Source organism: Melospiza georgiana, chromosome 4, assembly GCF_028018845.1.
Source record: "Melospiza georgiana isolate bMelGeo1 chromosome 4, bMelGeo1.pri, whole genome shotgun sequence".
Classification (NCBI taxonomy): domain Eukaryota; kingdom Metazoa; phylum Chordata; class Aves; order Passeriformes; family Passerellidae; genus Melospiza; species Melospiza georgiana.
In genome coordinates, this window is record NC_080433.1 from 43367615 (window position 1) to 43387907 (window position 20293).

Genomic DNA, 20293 nt, shown 5'->3' on the forward strand with positions numbered 1-20293 from the left:
GTGTTCATGGAAGAAAGTGCTACTTGCAGCTCCATCTAGAATCATATCACTTAGGGTGAAAATATAATTTTTGTCACATTCTTATGCTAGTTTAAAGTCCAGCTACACAAATATACAAGCAAACAGGCTCTCTCTCTCTCTGCAGAAAAAAGTTGTAGTTAATTCTGTGAGATTTGAAGCCTTTTTTTCCCTCACTTTTTTTCTGAAGGATTTGTCAACCAGATCTAATCAGAATTCATTTACATTGGTTAAGTCACATCCCTGCACATACATAAAGGAAATAAAAACTTGTAATTGATGAAATATTAAATGAGAAAGGCCATGTGGGAAAAAGCTTATGCAAGGCTGGATGGAAATTTGGCCCAGATTTTTAAATCTATGTGCAGCTTCTTTTGAAAATGCCCCTTAGAAGACCCTGGGGAATGGGATAATACAAGTTTTTCAATTAACTCTCTACTAAATAGCTCATATGTGCTTTGAGGGTATATTTCTGTGAATATCAATGATAAATTATTATGGTAACTCCTCACCGAATACAATTACTTTCTGTTATATGAAAGTAAATAGCAAGAAATACATGAGCACATTGATTATAATAAAAAAATATCTCGCACACTTATGGCCTCTTCTTACAGAACAGCTGAAGAATCTGCTTTACCCTGGAACTGCTGAACTATAATGTCATCACACAGCAACATGTACCACCATTTGTATACAGTAAAAGAACACATCTAAAAATATAAGAGCCTGTTTTTGAAATAAAATTTTAAAAGATCTTCACTTAGAGCTTAAGTTCTTCCAGCTTTTCTGACATGAATGGCAGTCACTCTTCTGATTTATTAAAAGACTAGTGAAATATTTATATCTTTAATTTTAAAGTGTGACATTTATAGTTCAATTTTCAAAATTCACCATAAAGTGTTTCCTATTACCAACTAAACTTAAAAGAGAAACATTTAACTGTGTGATGTATCTGTATTTTATAAATAAAACACATAAAAAGTGACTTATCTCTCAAAATAATTTCATTACAACTTATTTTATGAAATAAATGCCCAGTTAATGTCTTCTTTATTTTTGCTGAATGAACTTTTTCAGTAATTCATAACAATAGATGAGGAAACAGATATCTGCACAAAGAGCAGCACAAGTACTGACATGGTGGAATCTACTGATTAGAATCATCCAGCTCAGAAACAGAAATATAAATTATGCCTGATCAGATGCAATCTTTTCTTACCAATTTCTGTACTTTTGAGATGTTGGAAACAGAGAACTGCTCTACAAAAAACTACTTTTGGTTCTTGTCTGTCATACACTACTGGAAACACAAGCTCAGCACATGTTGCAAGGTTAGCTATGTCCTGCCAACCTTAAATGTAGTTTTACATTTGATGCTTGAGAGGAGAGTCTCTTAAGTAAAAAAAGAGCTCACTCTATCCCTCTGCAGGGAACACATTCTTAAACTCCCCAGTCCTGCTTGCACTCCTAAAGGGCTTTGAATCATTAAAATTTTAATTGTCCGAGGAAACAACAGAAATCTCATGCAGGACTATGGATTTTTCAGCAGCCTAGGTTCTGCTTGCTTGAGACAACAGGTTATTTGTTGATGTAGGATTTTGGGCTCTTGGGGAACAAGAAGTACTCAGGTACACACTAGGTACCTAAAACTTCAAGTTGCATTGCTGTGGGTCCATTGTGGGTTGTGATACATTGGACCAAGATGATAAATGCCTCTTCTACTTTTTATAAAAAATGGGAAATTAAATTGTGAGGTTTGTCTTCTATGCTTCTGGCTTTAATAGGATGTATTAATCCTATGAACAACTCAAGTGATTGCTGCAGGACTGGAGATTAAGCTCAAAGCAAGTAAACAGCAAATTAAGTGATCTTCTCATTAGCCTTGCACACTGGCCTAAATGAATTATCCTCTATCCTCTACCTACTCACAGCCCACTGCCTTAAAGAGAATTAAATTCTTACATCTCTCTTGATATCAGAAAAAGGGAAAAGCATTTCAGTTTGGTCAAAGCCAGTCCAGCGATATTTCTTCCAGTGCTGTGCATCTACAGTGGAGGTTAATTTAGGCAACCTTCATGAAAACAGAACAATCTGTTTCTATTTCAATCATGGCAATCAAAGAATATATTTATCTCCAACCCACTGAGTTACATGCTACCTATTTGTAAGAGTATCAAACTCACTTAATGGGACAAATCCCTCTTTCAGTCAGATCTGTAAAAGCTTATTCATTCTGATTAAAATGAGCCTGTCCAGGGTAATTAAGAACAGAGTTTGAAACACTACTTAAAAAATGGTCTCTAACACAGTCAGTCATTTCCTGTCTCAAAAAAATAGCCAACCTTAGGTAAACATAGATAACATCAAAGATTTGTTTGCTTTTTAGTTTACATTCCAAAAGATATCAGATGAAAATGATGGCATTTTTCCAACAGCTCTCTGAGATGCAGCTGTCTTGAATGTGTATCACTGTCAGTGTAACAGCCTGGCACGACCATGTCTGCAATATGAGCAGTTCGATCACCCATGTTCGAGAACTGTGAGTTAAATTGGGAACAGATGCAAGGAAGGACTATTAGGGAGAATTAATGGGGAAGAATAAAGCCTTCTGAGGAAAAAAAAAAAAAAAAAAACAAAAAAAACCCCAAAAAAACCAACAAAACAAACCAGAAAAACAACAAACACAAAACCAGAAAGAGTTGATTTGGTTTAGCCTCACAAAACAGAAGGAAGGCAATGGGATTATTCTCTCACATATTTAAAAAGAGCAATCAAAGAGAAGGAAAACATATTTTTAAGTCAAAGGACTGAATTAATCAAATATGTGTTTATAATGATTTCTTCATTTATTACGCTTCTTCCCATCTCCTCAACTAACACCTCTACAATGGAAAATTTTCTTGCACAATTACTTGAAAATCTATGATGGAAAAATGGGAGGATGTGTGTCTAAAGTACATGTATTTGTTACAACTAAAACTGGTGAGTGGCAATCTTTAGCACTACCTATGATTGCAAAACTTTGGGAGTGACTGTTGCTTTATTTTCACAGCAGCAATGCAAATAACAGGAATCAATAAAGCGCTGCAGTATGACTTTGAGTCCTCACTTTATTGAAGAAAGTATGTTTAGCAGTATAATCTGTTATTAACAAACACAATTAACTGACAGAATTTTTTTTTCTGTAAACTTGGCTTCAACTCCACAATCAGTGACACAGAAGTAGCTTCTGGTCATTAAAACAGGATATCAATATGGCTTCAAGAAAACCTGCGCGTGTTATAGTTGCAGGATCCTTGAAGAGTAGTACAATTTTTTCCCTAAGCCTGTACAAAAACATCCTGAATAGGCATCTGGAACTGAATGTCACTGTACTTCCAGAGATGCAACCAGATATATCCTCCTTTCCATTTGTCACTGCTCTGAACCTCCTGCTCACCTTTGAGACTATAGCCTAGTAAAACAATTGCGTTGATCACCATGTAGTAAAGGAGTTGGGAAGAAAGTTTTAGTAACCAGTAACATGTTTATTTATTACACTGATACATCCTTTTTCTGCCCTACCTGTTGAATACTTTTGTCCTTACAGTATCATAAAGTATTTGAGATCAGAAAGATGTTCTAGGTGCCGTCTGGTCCAGTGGCTTTCTTAAAGAGAGTCTGGTCACATTAAGTTGCTCAGAGTCTTGATTTGTTGAATCCTGAACATGTCCAAGGTCAAAGATTCCATAACTTTGCTCCACAGCCTGCACCAAGTGTTTCATCGCCTCAAACTAAACCCATATTTTTTAAATTTCAATCAGCACCTCCACTGTTGTAACTTGCATCTTTTACCTCTTATCCTTACACCCTGCATTTCAAAGAAGAGTCTGGCAATATTTTCTCTACACCAACATACTAGGTAGCTGAAGTTGCCAGTTTGTTACTCTGCAGGGACAAAAGAAGTGCCAAACTGGCATTTGTAGTCCAGTACTGAAATAATATCTCTGCAAGACTGCAATTCAGACACTGCTGAAACATCTTCCAGATGTTGCTATCATCAAACAAAAACTTAGCTGAAAAATGGAAATTTAAGCAATGTACAACATAGAAGTGTAGCTTGGGATGATGAGTGGTCAGCTAATTCACTGCAGCAATTTCTCTACTTTCAGCATTTTGGGCAGTAAGCAATTCCTGAGCAACACAGGCCCTGGGATTTGAGAGCTTTAGATTCTGTATCTCGGCCATGGGAAAGAGACTTACTAATCCCCTACAGTGGTTACTGGAGGAGTTAATAAAATAAAGCTGATGTGCAGTACATGCATCCAGTTACAACCCAATGTTCTTCTACTGAAATTCAGCAGGATTTCTTTTTTTTGTCATTAATGTACCTTTTTCCTCCCGTTTGCACTGTAGCCTAGTAAGTGCTAAACTTCTGTTTACTCTTCTGTGCTTGAAATTTAAGCCCTACTAGGAAGACAGCTAAATTCTAAGGCCAATTTCAATACAAGTTTAAGGGTCTTGGGAAAATAGCACAATTTCCAGTCTCCTACAATTCTGTCTAAATAAAAGAATGAGCAATTTTAAGTCGCAGTTGGTGTACTTCAAACGATTATACAGTCTCTTAAACCTTCCTACTGTATCTCTCTTATCAAGCTTTCTGGCAAATAAATTACATCTTCTTCAGTCTTACATCAGTGGGACACTGCAGTCAGCTTCCGAGGGGACACACAGGAGACTGTAAATAGGATATTCACAGCCACTTTTGAAAATAAAGCATCACTTTCTGGCAGAATGGAAGAATTTAAGTGATACCTGTTTAGATAATCTCAAACACAACTCTGACTGTTGCTGTTAATCTTTGAAGATAAATTTTAATCCCATATGAATTTTGATGTCAGGTGTTTAGGAGGAATAAAAATACCGCATGATATCAAACAGGGCAAAGCACCAAGACTGGAAAGCTGAATAGTGCAATGTCCCACTTGAGAACCTCCCACTAAAACAGTCCATTAATAAAAATATAGACTTCTTGAAAACATGACTATTAGTAACTGTTATAGGTTTGCATTACTTACTTAAGGAAAATACATGGCATTCTCAAAAAAACTCCTTGGAATACCTAATTTTCCTCACAGTAATCTACAGTAACATCCTCTTGGTTAACAAAAAATATTTCAAAATACATGGTATTTGCAAGTATCAGCAACAAATCAAGAAAGGACTAGCTTACTTATTCTTGTGCTAATGGTCTAAATAAATGACACAAATATATTACAAGATTCTGCAGAACTCTGGGTAACTGTATTTTTAGTAAATTTTATTGAAATTTTGTACAAAGACTGAAGTTCAAATTCACAGAGCCTAGATATTCCTTTTAGCTGGCTAAAAAACCGCTGTTAGTCTAAATGGTAATCATTGCTTACTAATTTATATATGGCTATTAGAAAGCACACCTGAAAATTCTGTGTATTAATGGTGGTGTCTGCTTTGAAAACAATTATGTTGAAGAACAAAGAATGTAAGCATAGTGCTCCAGCTCTTGCTCATTTCCACTTACGACATATCCACAGAAATAAATGTGCGGACTTTGAAAATTTGGGTAATTTATCCCTGATTATATTTATATTTTTCTATTAAATCATTGTCTGGTATTATGAACTCCTCAAGATTTTAAAGAAATTTAGATACTGTGTATTTTTTAGTGAGATTCTGTACTCAGTTAGAGAGATACATATTGAAGCAACTTAATCAAAGTCCATCTTTTGCTCTGAGTTTAAGGCATTTTGAGATCAGAAACCGGCTCTGAGAATTTTATTTTCATGTGAGATTCAACTTCAAATACTCCTTTGCTCTTTGTTTGAAGCAAAGAGACAATTATTGATAAGAAATATTACTGAAAGATGCATGCTTCTATCACCCTTTAATATTCAAAATACACCCTGCTTCAAGGGAAAGCTTAAAACAAACCTAAGACATCTCCATCATGCAATGAAATGGCATCAATATGCAGCAAAATAGCCATTGAGCAGCACACACATCTGAAGGCAAAGCATAGCTCCTTTTTCTCTCTCCTTGTACATGCACTCTAGCACATATGTAGGCTGTCCCATGAACCACACTAGAAATCTTCTGTATCACTGAGGTTATTCCAGATTGTCACATGCATGTTAAGTGTATCCAATGATACATAAAATTGAAACTCCAGAGGCTCCACTGCATATTAGAATAAATATAACCCACACTGAGCCTTGTCTTCCTACCATATGATTTTCTGAATTCATCAGTCATCCAGATTGGTTTTGAAGCTATGTTTAGTTGCGTGTAATGATATATATACTTCCTCAGAGACTACTTCATCACCTCTTTAGTCTTTAGCCAAGATTATCCAGAGTACTAGTCACTAACAAAAACTGGCAGTATATTTTGCTTAATAATGTATTTGTCATTTTATCAGATGTTAAATTTACCCACAACTGTAGCTAAAACCCTCCAACAGCTCACAACTGAAAACATTCAAATCAGCCTGTCAGTTTTTCTACATTTTTCTGTCTTCTGAGTTGTACAACAATGAATCTCCCAGCTTCTCTTTCACTGCACTATCATACAGCAAAATAAATTCAGAGAAATGTTGATACATTCAACTTTTTGTTGTTCTTTTTCAGAGCCTTGGCCCTCTGAAGAGTTACTACTGCCTGTAAAAGTTAACTGTCTGCAGGGAGTTCATCTACACTTATTTAATGTAGAAAACTAAACAGGAAAAGAACTGCAAACAGCAACCTTTTCTGTCTAACAAACTGTTGAAATATTTTTGAATACTCGTAGAAGTTTGTGTATGTTTTTTCTTCAAATATCCACCAGTACTGTAACACATTCTGAAAACATCAGGAATTTATTTTATGATCTTTTAAAAGAACGGTGAGTTCTAAGCAAATACTATCAAATATCAGCAAATAGATGATGAGATTCTTAGAATGCAAACAAGAATATTCACACTAAAAACCTGACTCAGCCGTGACCTTTCAAAAGCAGCACAGAGAATGTACCACATGATCTGTGTTTCTAATCAAAACATAGCAAATATTTGCAGTGGATTGCTTTTGTACAAGGTAAAGGCTCAGAGTTCTTGTAAGAAATTGTTCATAGAGTAACATTAATTAAAAAAATAATATTAGAAAAACATTAGCATGATGCTGCGACAGAAACTGGGGGATAACAGCATGATCAACCATTACTATATCCATTTTAGCTCTCTTTCCTAATTGGAAGCACAAACCCCAATTTTCTCCATGATCTTACCTATAAATGAAAGGAGCTACCGTGGCAGTGTTGGGGTGGCTGTATTGCTGTTGCTGAGGAAGCTGGACTACACCATTCCCTGTGCCTTGGCCACTGCCAGCAGCCATTGAGGCGCCAATGGAGGATCCTGGAGTGAGAGCAGCACTTGGTTCTTTCCCTTCAGAAGAAGCAAGACCAGAGGAAGGAGAAGCCTTCTCACTAAGCTGAGATTTTGGTGTTGACTGGGACTGGTTTCCTTTTGTAGTCCTCAGTTTTTCAACCTCCTTACTCCCTGTGCATGCGGAGGAAGTGCTCTGCTTTGCTGTTGGCACCTTTGATCCAGGTTTTGGGATCCCACTAGAAGATGATATTAAACTTTCTTTCTTGGCTGCTGTAGTCTTGCTTCCCTTTGGGATTAAGCTTGCAATTTTTGAGCTCTTCTTTGTAGATGATTCAATGACCTGATCCTTCTCTTCCTTGACTGCTTTCTCAGTGCAAACTTTGTTTTTGTCCCTGTTCTTTTCCTCTTTGTCCTTTGGCTGTAGCAAAGACTTTTTATTGCTGAGATTTTTGCTGCCAGCTTTTGGAGGGGTTAACTTGGGTGATACTTTGGGACTGCTACTTGTGGAGCCGCCGCTGTTCACCCCACCACTTAAGACATCCATGTCACCACACTCTGAAAAGTTGTCATCCTCTCTCCCACTGTCACCGGGTCCTGAGCTCAGTGACAAAGGAGGTCTCAGAGCAGTCCTAGCATTAACCAGCTTGAATTTTTCCAGCATAGATTTTTGTCCAGATGAAGGGGGCTTCACACCTTCAGAAGGGGGTGGCTTGAGCCTGTCTGAAGTAGGAGTAGGAGTAGGGGAGGTTGTGGGACTGGGCTGCTTCACAGACAGCATGGTAGAGGTCGCGCTGTGTTTGACATTCATGGATTTGCTGCGCCAAGGCTTGCTGGCACTTGGAGAGGGTATGGCAGAGACCTGCTGCTGCCCGGTGCTGGTGGGATGCTGCACATTTCCATTCATGCCTGAAGAGGGGTGAGGGCCTTTTGGTGAATCTGCTGAAAAAACAGAAAAAAGCCATAGTGGTATAGTTAGTCTTCCATCTCATGCTTGAGGGTGATGTCATATTCCCTGGCATTTAAAACACAATTACATGTGATTTAAAATAACCATAATTTATATGTCCATGGAACATGAAGGATGCTAAAAGAATATGCCTTTCTTCCCTCCATTATCACGGTGTTTGATACTTCTACAAGTCCAAGAAAGCCTCAGAAACACCTTCATTACAACAATTTCTATATGCCAATCAAGCCTTCCAACTTAAGATTTTATTTTTTAATCTTTTAATATTTTATTTTTCCAATCACTTGTTCATAACAAAACACTGAAGAAAAAAAAAAAAAAAGAATGCTATAATTATGTCAGAAAACCAGAACTTGACAAAGAGGGGTCTGATGCTTAGTGAAAGGAAAATATGTGCTAGAAAGCTAAGGTTTAGGGCAACAGGAGAAGGACTTAGTAATACTGAAATTTAATGCATAAAATCAATAGTCATAAAAGCAAAGAAGGCTGGTGGCAATACATTTTTTAGTTTTAAGTACTTTTAACAATATTTAGCAGCTCACTTCAGGAACTTATCCCAGTACACTTTCAAAGGTAGGAAAAAATTTATCAACAATTTCACTAGTGTCAGTACTTGCAAGTTACAGTGATACATCATCTGCATGGGTACAGCAATGATAGTTGGTTTGGCTCTGGCACATTCACTACATTTGCATCATCCATGAACTTCAGTGGATCTTTGGAATGAATGAGAACAAGGCCCCTTCTGCAATAAACAAACTATGCCAATTAATAGCTGTGATTTTTGTCATCTAGCCTTATTAACCAAAACAGAGCAATGCACGAAAGGGTTAAGCTCTCCAGTATTCCCAAGTTCAGATTCCCTAGACATTTCTGAGTATATAAACACAATCACCCTGAAACACCAGAGAAATGAAGAGGTAATAGCAATCAAATCATGTGGTACACAGCTATTTCAGCAGCTGACATGTGCTCTTTTAGTGGATGCATCTTGCTGCGCCATTCAGTATTGCGACTGCTGGGGAATTAGATGTAAGCTGGTCTATAGTATATTGAATTCTGTACTACAAAAAAACCCATGAAACATACAATTCAAATATAGTTTTTGCAACGACAAAAAGAGTGCTTGATGCTTTGCATATACACATAGTATTTTATACATTGGGGCCCCCCCTGTCTGAATAATATCATAGATGAGAATGCTGAGGACAGTATTAGAACTTCAGCACAGAGTATGAAGTTATGAATTGCTTTCATTTTTGCAGTCTCAGCCCTAAACCTCAAGTAAAGATTCAACTACCCATCTGGAAGTCTGAAGTCTACTAATATATTCAGGAAAGGCAGAATTTTGAGAATACTGAAAGTTAAGCTGTTTTTCCTTTAACAAAGAGAATGAAAACATAGCAAAATTTACTGCTCTGGATAGCATTAAGAAGTTCTAGTTGAAAAAGATTTAAAAATAGTCTGAATAAAGTAATATGACAACAAATAAAATTTTAACTTGCTTAAATCTATTAGTAACTAGTTCCACTAAGCAAACCACCTCCACCTCATTAGATGCTATATAATTCCATCTGCCCAGCTGTTTTTTTGTGTGCATCTCAGCCTGGTATGCAAATGCCACAGTGCTACATGGGTGACAAAGATGATGAAGGGACTCGAACATCTCTCCTTCAAGTTTAGGCTGGGAGAGTTGGGCCAATTCAGCCTCCAGAAAAGATGACTGAGAGGGCACCTCACCAATGTATACAAGTATCTGGAGGGAGGGTGTGAAGTCAGGCTTTTGTCAGTGGTGCCTGCAATCGGGTAAGAGACAACAGGAAGACCCTGATGCACATGAAGTTCCACCCAAATATGGGGAAGAGCTCCTTTACTGTGTGAGTGACTGAGAACTGCAACAGATTGCACAGAGAGGTTATAAAGTCTCCATCACTTGAGATATGAAAAAACATGTAGATGAATGCATGTTCAATGTGTTGTGAGATGACCCTGCTTGAGCAGGGGGGTTGGACCAGATGACCCACTGTGGTCCCTTCCAACCTGGCACATTCTGTGATTCTGTAGATGAGCTCATTCCACCTTCACAAAAGGTTTCATGCAGCTCTTCCAAGTCCTGTTTTAAGCCAGGAAACTTTTGCAGGTAAAGCTTGCTTCAGAGTATTTTTTGTGACAGGCTTACTTACAGCCAATTTCCCAGGCTCCAGCTTGCACCATGGAGCACCTTTGGTGGGCAGCTGCTATAGCTGATCCCTTGGGACCATGGCAGGAATTATACTCTCATCTAGTGAGCCTCAGATGCTGTAAGAGAGCCTGGGGCCAGCCACAGCTGTTGGAAATTACTGCAGCCCTCAGGCTTTTTTAAAATTTAATTTATACAAGGAGTCAGCCACAGGGCTGATAGCTCAAAAGTGGGTGTGCACTTGCCTACATCTTGCCTTGCACTAAGCTAGCCATAAATACACAGGAGAATTGGAGTCTTAAGCTATACCAATAGTTTTGCAGAAGAACAATTCACCATAAGAATATGCAAAGCTAATGCAGAATACATGTAACAACAATCTGTGAAAAGTGTGATGCCACCATGTTCTGTTGTATTAGTTATGTTACATATTTATGGCTTCAGCCTATTAGTTTTACTACCAAAAAAAAAAAAAAAGAGTGTTCTGATTAAAAAGAAGAATGCCTGCCTTGCCATATTTCCAGCTGTATAATGTTGAACTCATTGAGGGAAAATGTAAAAAGAAGAGTATTTACTGTTTTGACAGCAGCTTGTTCTGCTACATATATAACAAAAAAATACAGGTTCCTGGACTGGTATTTATTTGATCCCTATGTCACAAATCATAAACAGCAACAAAATATTTTAGAGAATTTTAGTGTGTCATTAATCTTCAATTTAAAGGGCAACCTTAATATTTCTGCAAGGAATGTGAACTGCGTGCCCTCAAGAAATATTGACAACCTGTCTGTATGTTTAAAGAAGTGGAATTAAAAGATCTATTGGGCCCCCACCTCCAGCACAAATGCATTACTTGAAGCTGCACACAATTAACTGCTTTCTGTGTGTTCAATTGGGCTTGGCTTTAGCTGCTCATTACATGAAACCTGTCCCCACCTTGTGGTGATTTTGAGACAGAGTGAAACCAGCCTATGAAAAAGATTTGTTATTTCTATATACTAAATCTTAAGAGAAGTCTGACTTCTGTTTTGGGCTTAACCCCTTATTCCTGAGATGCATAGTCAGATTCCAGTGAAAAGAGTTCTGCATTCTGCTTGAGAATTCAGTGCTTCAGAGCTCAACCTCCACTGTAAAACCAGAGCAGAAACACAACACCCTCAGATATTTAATGCAAAAGAGAAACTTCTATCATAACACAGCAAGAACATGATGACTGAATGGACATTTTCAAATCCACTTTTCATAGGCTGTTGAAAATATAAAGGACATGCGAAGAGTTGCACTTGGGCCCAGTACATAACCAATCTCCTTTGTCTTCTCATCTGTGACCTTAACTGTGTTCTATGCTGCTGGAGAAGACAACCTCTTAACAACAGCTCCTCCACTGCAGCAAAATTACTCACGATAACCTAAATATTCTGTTACAGGCAGGTATCCAGATTATCTACTTTTAGCCAGGCACAATAAGAAAGGTTAGTAGAAAATGTGAGTTGCAAAGGGCTGCTATAAGAATTTTTGAAGGATTGGGAGGTCTATCTAGTGAGATTAAAAGAATTCAGCTTGTTCAACTCTCCCTTTGTAGGCGTCCATGAGAAAGTAGCTACCCCTTATCAGCACAAGAGGAGAACACCACCAGGAATAACTGGAAAAATAGGGGCACCAGAAGAAACATACACAAACTAGCTACAAATATACATACTGGCCAGAGATGAACAATTTGCATCAGCATCATCACACCATAGAGCTCCAGGACAGAGTTTCACAGAGTTCATACGGGCAAAATAACCAAATACTGTTAAAACTGAGTTTGGAGAAAACAGAAACACCATCTTATATCACTAAATTATATTGAGAAGCTGGATATACAACTCCATGACATAGAGACCTTCATTAGTGTTCCAATACACTGTTTCTCAGATCTAAGGGATAAAGATTTGTTTAAAGAATGTGTGAATTAGAACATTATTTCTTTGCTGTACTCAAAATGTACTGTTTTTTTATCTTATTAGCAATCTGAGTAATTATTTCATTAAAACAGTCTAATTTTCCTCATTTTATTTTTATCTTTATGTTATTAAATCAGAGGCAGATAAATCTGACATGTCTGAAAAGCATGCATGTTCTTTGAAATTGATCTGTAAGCTGCAGAGTCCAGCAAAAAAAACAAAAACAAAAAAAAAACCAAAAAAAACCCCCAAAAAACAAAAAGCATTGCACTAAAGCTCCACAAACAAGTTTCAGCTAATGGCTTGTTTAATGTCCTGGTGCATTCTGTGTTTCAGACCTAACCAGATCTACACACAGTTACCTGTGCCACACAATGGATCGGGTCTGTTGGTGAATGCTGCTCTGCTTCACAAAGAGCAAACCTGCATTTGCTCAGGGGAGCCAGGTTTCTTACTGAGTGAACTACTCCCTAAGCAACATTCAAAGGAGATCATATCAATGAGCGACTAAATAATGGAATACTAAATAAGAGTATTTAGTATTATATAACTTCTTTTGGATCACTTTCAGGTCTCCTTTAACTCTGTGACTACACATCCATTCCCCACTGTGAATGAGGGACCGTGTTACACAGGAATGGAAAACAAGTACTACCTATAACTGGATTAAAAGAAAAATCTTATGCTGTATGTATTTTCTGAGGTCTCTTTATTGCACATAGAGAAAGGTGTACAGAGGGGAACAGAACAACAGTGGTCTGTCCTTGAACAGGTTTGATGGTCCCAATATCTAACAGCTATTTAATTAGCACAAGTCACCTGTTTTAGAAATTAGGGTATATGTACTGTGCATGTATTCATAAAAAGCTGGTAAAGTGATCTTGCTCCAAGCATAAAAATTAAATATGAGGTCTATTTTTGACGCACTGTTGGGAAACAAGCAGTTTCTTATTGTATGGTAGCACTATTTTTAAAAAAGATGGGGTTTATATTATCTTATATTATTACTATTATAAAGGTTGAAGTCTGTTTCTAAACAAATTCTTCAAAAATCTCAAGTTACAGAACATCCTAAAATACTTTAAAAAATATCAAAAAAGTACCTGGAAATCTCATCGTAATATTCAAAAATTAGTCACAATAGTAACTAAGTTTAAAACATAGCGTGGTATGGTTGTTTTTCTATTTAGTAAAAGTAGAGCACAGCATACTCAAATACAAGTTCTTCTGTTCTTTCAGGATATTATGAAAGAATTTCAGTTTGCTACCTTTGCATTCACAGCAGTCATTTTCTCTAATGAACTTATACTTTATACCCTGAAACAAACCTGTATTTATCTTTGATTATCATGTAAAATTAATTTTTCTTCATCTATTCTGCTGTTTTGATAGGAAAAAAACCCACATAGAACCATATCAAATACAGTAGTCTGTAGATAGGCAGCATTACTTTTTCTATTTTCTGTAAAATTAATTGATTGACTTTACAAAAAAAGCCACTCCTTATCCTCTTGCAAGTGGTGACTTCAGTAAAAACCTCATCGAGGTTCTCATTCTCTGCTGTAAAAAATGGGGAAGTAAAGAAATACATCATGCAAAAAGTCACGTACATGTACAATGCAATGCAAGTCTTAGCAGTCAAAAGACAGTTTCCAAGCAATGAGCTAAGAATATTATTATGTACATTCATGTCTCACCTTGAATCATTTCATTCTCACATATTCCAGTAGCAAACATGTCAACATTATGAAGCAATTTGAAAACCTAAACTGCTGTACATACCTTCACTCAAGTAGCCACATCTCCTGCTTCATAACTTCACTATCGTATTTGTGAATTACACAGTGTGTGCTCAGTTTTCACACTGATCTTTTTCTAGTTTTAGACTGGATGTCTTGACACAAACAACTCCTTGATAAAATTAAACCCACTACAGAACTACGTGAAACATTCTATCCTGATAGTAAAAATAAAGGGATAACTATTGAAAGGATGGTTTTATATCTTCAGATACAGCTAGGGGCAAAGCATGGTCATCAGAGTTTTGTAAAAAAAATCTGGATAGCTGCCTGTTGCTTGGATGAAGAACATTCATTGCATACTTGTTCCTCCCACAGACCCCAAGGATGCAAACGGGTACTATGTATATTGTATCATATTCAACTCGTTTCTAACCCAGAGATATGAATAAAATGCTGTTCATTACACAAAGGGAAAAAGAAGGGGAGGAAGGGGATGGATTAGTTACACAACTCAGAAAGCTGCATTTCTGCACTGTTCTTTTTGAGATAAAGCCTGAAGAGGCACATTTTCCAGGAAAACAGGGTGAGAGAAATGGAAAGACTCAGGGTGCTCAGCTCATTGTCACAATGGCTGCTCCAAATCCCTGCAAAATTTCATTTCACTTGCAATCCTTTAGTCAGTATTATACACACACTAGGTCAGGTTCTGAAAGAATCGATACATGTAACATTCTGATGCAAATACAATGTTCTGATTCTTCTCCATTAGAGGCTAAGATGCCAAGTCCCCTGAAAATGATGGCAGTACTCCTTCGGGTAAAAGAAGACTTTTATATGGAATAAAACAAGAGGCATCCAATACAGATTAACTTTTACTTTGTAAAAGTCACCTTGTGATATTTTCATCAATTGTAACGTCTGGAAAGTTTTTGTATCTGAACTTAAATCCCAACCGAAGCACAAGTCCTAATTCAGGCCCCAATTCCCACAGGTATTCCTTACCAAGTCTAAATACTACATTCTCTTCTTTGACCCTTGTGGAAAGTTCTTTTTTTTTCCTTCTTGTGTGTTACGGAGAGTAAACTTAGTAACTTTAATCCCTTACCTTTTTCATTTCCGTTTGCATATTGTGGAGGCTTGTTTTTGTCAATGCTGTTAAAGCTCTGACTTCTCCGATTTAAATTGGAAGCTCCCTGGACTTTGGTACTGCTGCCTGCAGCTGGCACCCTTGAGGGTCCTGGAAGCCTGGAATGGTGACAAAATCAGTGAGGAACCAGTGAGAAATCTGTTAATTTTATGTAATACAACATATAGCAGAGACAGTGTGCAAATATCAGACTACAATTTCAAACCAACTAAACCCAAGGAATTCAGGAAGCAACAACAGACAGGAGGATTCAAATTAGTCAGACTCCACAAATGAAAATTTAAACTTATCTTTATGCACACAAAAGGGAAAAAGATGCTTTCTAGAGTCACAAGACATGTAAGAAGATGCTTTGCATTTGCCATTAACAATGCTAAAACAGATTCACCCTAACAAATATTAAAGTGCAGTATCAACCTTTACTAATATGTCACTGTTGGAGAGCAAATATTAAATAAATAGATTAAAAAGCACAGCAATACATAGTCAAGAAATATGTTGTATCATTAAATTTTTCACAGTTGTGTTTAGCATAAAAGCTGACTTTTTAGTTATCTTCTTCAGTTATTTTTCAGAAGGCTATTGACTAAAATACTTCCTCCTTACTATTTTAAATGAAAAAAATTGTAAATATGTATTTTATCTAGATGATACAGATTCATTTATACCTTTTAGTTAGAAGTATATAATGTAGACTGTACAGTTCATTTCTTAGTATTTGCTGCCACCATCTGAACCTTACTATGGGGCTATACTGGGGAAAAAAATGTAGATTCTTGTTGTTTCTGGTATGTGTAAGCCTGCATCTTTTTAAATTTGTTTTGTGCTGTAAGATTCCTTAATACGTGCCTACTCCAAACTTTCTGAAGCACCTTTGTAGGCACACCCATTCCTTTCTAGTTTTGTTACGTCTTACATAAAATTAATTGCTCAAATCAGTCATAGGATTTTGCCATAGAACAGCATATCTCTTCTGCTTCTTGCATATTGGAATGATATTAATAATAGCAGTGCAAATTCTACCAAAATTATCAAATTCTGTTAGTTTATTATTATTATAAAAGAGTAGCAATTAGAAGGAAGGAAAAAAATCACATTACAAAAAATTACAAAACATTTAATTTTTTCAAAACTTTTTTGTTTGTTTAATCCACTAGCATACAGAAATGTTCAAATAACTTAATTTTCGTTTGCAAACATTTGTAAACATCTCCATAGTCTCTTTACCAGATTAACCTCAGAGAACAAATCCATTGGCTATTTTCATGGCTCGTTCTGGCTGCCAGCCTGCCCTGCTAGTCTCTGTGCCGAGCCCAGAGCAGACTGTCTCCGCTCCGCAGCGGTGCGCGTGCTAACCTTTGCCGTGACCCGTGAATTCAAGTGATCTTCTGCTCCCTGAGGAATGCACTAAACAAACTTAAAAATCCATTTGCTCCTTCTCATTACCCTAATTTGACAGGCAGTAAGAGCTCTGAGACCGTTTGTCAGAGGTAATGACAAAAGCAATGAAAAGGCATGTGCAACACTAGAACCTCATCTGTTCTGTTAAAATACAAAATAGTTCTGCATATATTCTGTAGGCCAGAATTCAAGAACTTGCCACAATAAGCACATTACGCATGAGGTCATTTTCCCTACACAATTTCCAGTTTACCTCATCTGCTGACTTTCTTAATTGAATTCAGGTTTTAAATTGCTCTTGCAGAATCATGTTAAGCAGCTAAGGAAATGCAAAGAAGAGTATAACAAATAAGGGACAAGTCACATACCTCTGAACAGGCTTCGGAAACACTGCCACAGATTTAAAGTATTAGACAGTAAGACTGTTAACTTTGACAAGTTGAATGTGGACAAGACAGGAGCATCAGCAATAAGGAAAACGCAGACCTATAAATGCAGGTGCAAAGCGACTGGACCGTGGTATAGCTCATTTCAACTTATCACCAGCAACACACATTGTGTTAGTGTTCCATACCGCAAAACACAATCTTTATTGGAGATTATTCAACTTAGAGTTCATTGGTCTCACCAATGAACTGTAATGCAAAGGAATAATTAATGAACACATTAATTTTCCCCCCACAAAAAAAAAAAAAAAAAAAAAAAAAAAAAAAAAAAAAAAAGCTAGGAAAAAAAAGTAAGCTTTAGACCTCAGCTTCTTTCTTCTATAATCTGGCTTGTAGATTTTAGTGCTCATGGAAATGACAGACTAAAAGTACTGACGAAATCTGAAGCAAATCAGTTCCTACACACAGCTCTGTCAAATTCACTGCCAAAACAAAGCCTCTCATTCATGGGGACTGTGTGCAGGCAATTCTTGATGGAGCAGAAGTCTTGGAAGTTATTTTTTTTTTCTGCTCTATTTTGCTTCTGTGTAAACTTGACTCTGTGAACTCAGACTTTCAGGTGGGTTAGCTATATATGCAAAACATCTAGTGGGAACTGGGGTTGACTCCCAAACTTCTTTGCACTCATGACTACAGTAAGGAATTGAGCCAGAAAGCACAGAGCACTAAAATCACCAACTAATCCCTCACATCCAATATTTTACATGCAGAATACAAAGATGCATGATACATAACAACCAGAAATATTGCTAATATATATAGTAGAAATCAGCCAATTGGCCAAAAGCCAATGAATACAAGGCTTTTCTGTGGCAAAGCTCATCATTCCAAAGCTTGCTCACATAACAAAAATTGCACATTGTTTAGTGTCTGCTTAAGTCCAAAGGATAAAATATCAATGGGCATATACTTGCTTGAGTATCACTAACAAGCAATAAATTAGAGATATTTAACTGACCTAGAAGCCTTTTTCTGACTGGTTGCAATTCCACTGTGATTAGACTGAGTTGCATATCTGGCTGTGAGACTGTATGAGAAGAAACAGAGAAATTGAATTAAAGAATTTCTTTGAATATGTAGAGAAAGAACACACTTACCAGCAAATGATGAGTTAATGAATGCAAATCGAACATGGATAAAAAATGCAAATTAACTGGCAACAATATGAAACAATGTAAACATGCAGATTTTTATGAGATGCAATGAACAGGTTATGAAATAATGGATATTGTTATAAAGTGTCTCATTTGCTAGAAATTATCTTATCAATAGAAAAAGTGAGCAAATTTCCACAGTGACTGAATTCCTGAAGTATAGCTCAATTCACACAGAATGTGAACTTCAAAACATTGTGCTGCTTTTTTTTTCCCCCCATGAAATGGACTAAGCACAAGTACACCCCTACTGGTCTCTCCAGCACCCTGACTGGATTCTCAGAAGGGCTCTTAAGAACACATTTGCTCTACCAAATTCAATGTGGACTCAGAAAAAATCCCACTAAAGCAAAGTCACCTTCCTGACAGTAGAGCTATATGGAAGAAGTAGCCTGTCACAAATTTTATTACTATTGCAGCACAGGTCATGTATGCAATGACCCAGGCAATGACACAGAGGCTGCATTAAGGAAGTCCAGACATGTGCTTAGACTCACTGTGGAATTCATAGGGAAATGCACCTTTGTCTGTTAAGGCATCCAAGTAGCATTTCTGCAACAGAAAACATTCTATGCTACAGGGCTAAAAGCTCTATGTTCCTTTTGACACCCAACAGCCTGGCATAATTAGATAGCAAATTACTTCCTCTAATCTTTTAGATATTTGCACAGGGGATATGTCAAATGTGTGGCCAAGGTACAGCTTTCTGTCAGGTATTTTCAGTTTTCATGGACAGGTGCATCCTTTGGCATCCACACACTCTAAGGCTGTAGAGAGGTGCCTAAGACAGGTGCTATCACATCATTAAATTCCTTGAATTGTTAGGGAAGTCATGGACAACTGAGGAAACAAACTCTGATAGTCACAGATTTCATTTGTTTCTCAGAGTTCTGCATCTTCCAGCAATTCTTCTGAGTAGCAGCAGAAACCACAGTGCTCTAGTCCCAGCTTTATAGACTAGCGGAACTTTTAAGAAGCACCTGGTGGCGTTGAGTCTACCAGAAGAGTGTTAAGCAATTTGTGCCAGGCCACTGAAGAGCCAGACCTGAGTGTAAACCAGATGGGAGAAGCTGTCTGACAAGAAAGGTCTTCCCTTCCTTAGCACTGCAGTGGTGAAAAGGGGTGAGAAGGCACAAACCAAGGGACAATGTGATACTGCAATGAGATGCAAGATTATTGCTACTTTACTAAGTTAAACCCCAACAAAGGGTTTCAGCTCCCTCTGTTCCTGCCAATTAAAAATGGCACGTTTACATATGATGTAATATATGTATTTGCATTTAAATATAAAAGTAATAAGAATACTTCAGGGCAAAAGGAATCATTCAGTATGTAAAAGCATCATTCAATTCTCTGACATATATCTTCAGAGCAACACTGGCAAATTCTTTTTTATATGACCATAGCTTCTGTGGATATTATAATATCACTTATAATAATGTTATATATTACTTATAATAATACCAAAATAATTCCATAATAATCGCACTTGATGTATTTTTTATCAATCTAGTTTTTAGTACATTGAATTATATTTCACTTACGGCTACATTTCTTAATAATGTCTGGACTTATGATGCAAATGTGACATAGGTTGTTTTACTGAATTTGCTACATTTGTGCCTGGCATAATAGTCCATCCTTTGATGAGATCTTTCTCTCGTGTTTTTTTTCCAACGTACTTAAAGTGAAGGAATCTAGAAATGAATAGTTGGTTATCTGCATTGACTAAAATAAGAGATTTGTGAGAAAAATTGTTGTCACATAAAACCTTTGTGCATTTATGCTGTAAAAGATGGAATGATACACAGTACAATCAACACAGAATGTAAGATGGGAAAAAAGAGTGAGTAGGCTGCAGTGCCTTATTGTATCATAGCATTTCTACCTCAAACAATACATTCAAGAGTAA

General features: G+C 36.9%; 1 protein-coding gene across 7 annotated transcripts in view; it reads right to left on the reverse strand.

Moving 5' to 3' along the window:
- Positions 1–20293, reverse strand: part of NAV3 (neuron navigator 3) — a 509240-nt gene that overhangs the window by 121651 nt on the left and 367296 nt on the right. For 6 of the 7 annotated variants that reach the window (XM_058021927.1, XM_058021928.1, XM_058021930.1 and 3 more), the window contains 3 exons: positions 18186–18254; positions 15339–15478; positions 7300–8338 (listed from right to left, as the gene is read on the reverse strand). In XM_058021927.1, coding sequence (XP_057877910.1) covers positions 7300–8338; positions 15339–15478; positions 18186–18254 — 1248 coding nt within the window. The remainder of the gene's footprint in view (positions 1–7299; positions 8339–15338; positions 15479–18185; positions 18255–20293) is intronic. The other variant, XM_058021931.1, reaches the window with a different exon arrangement.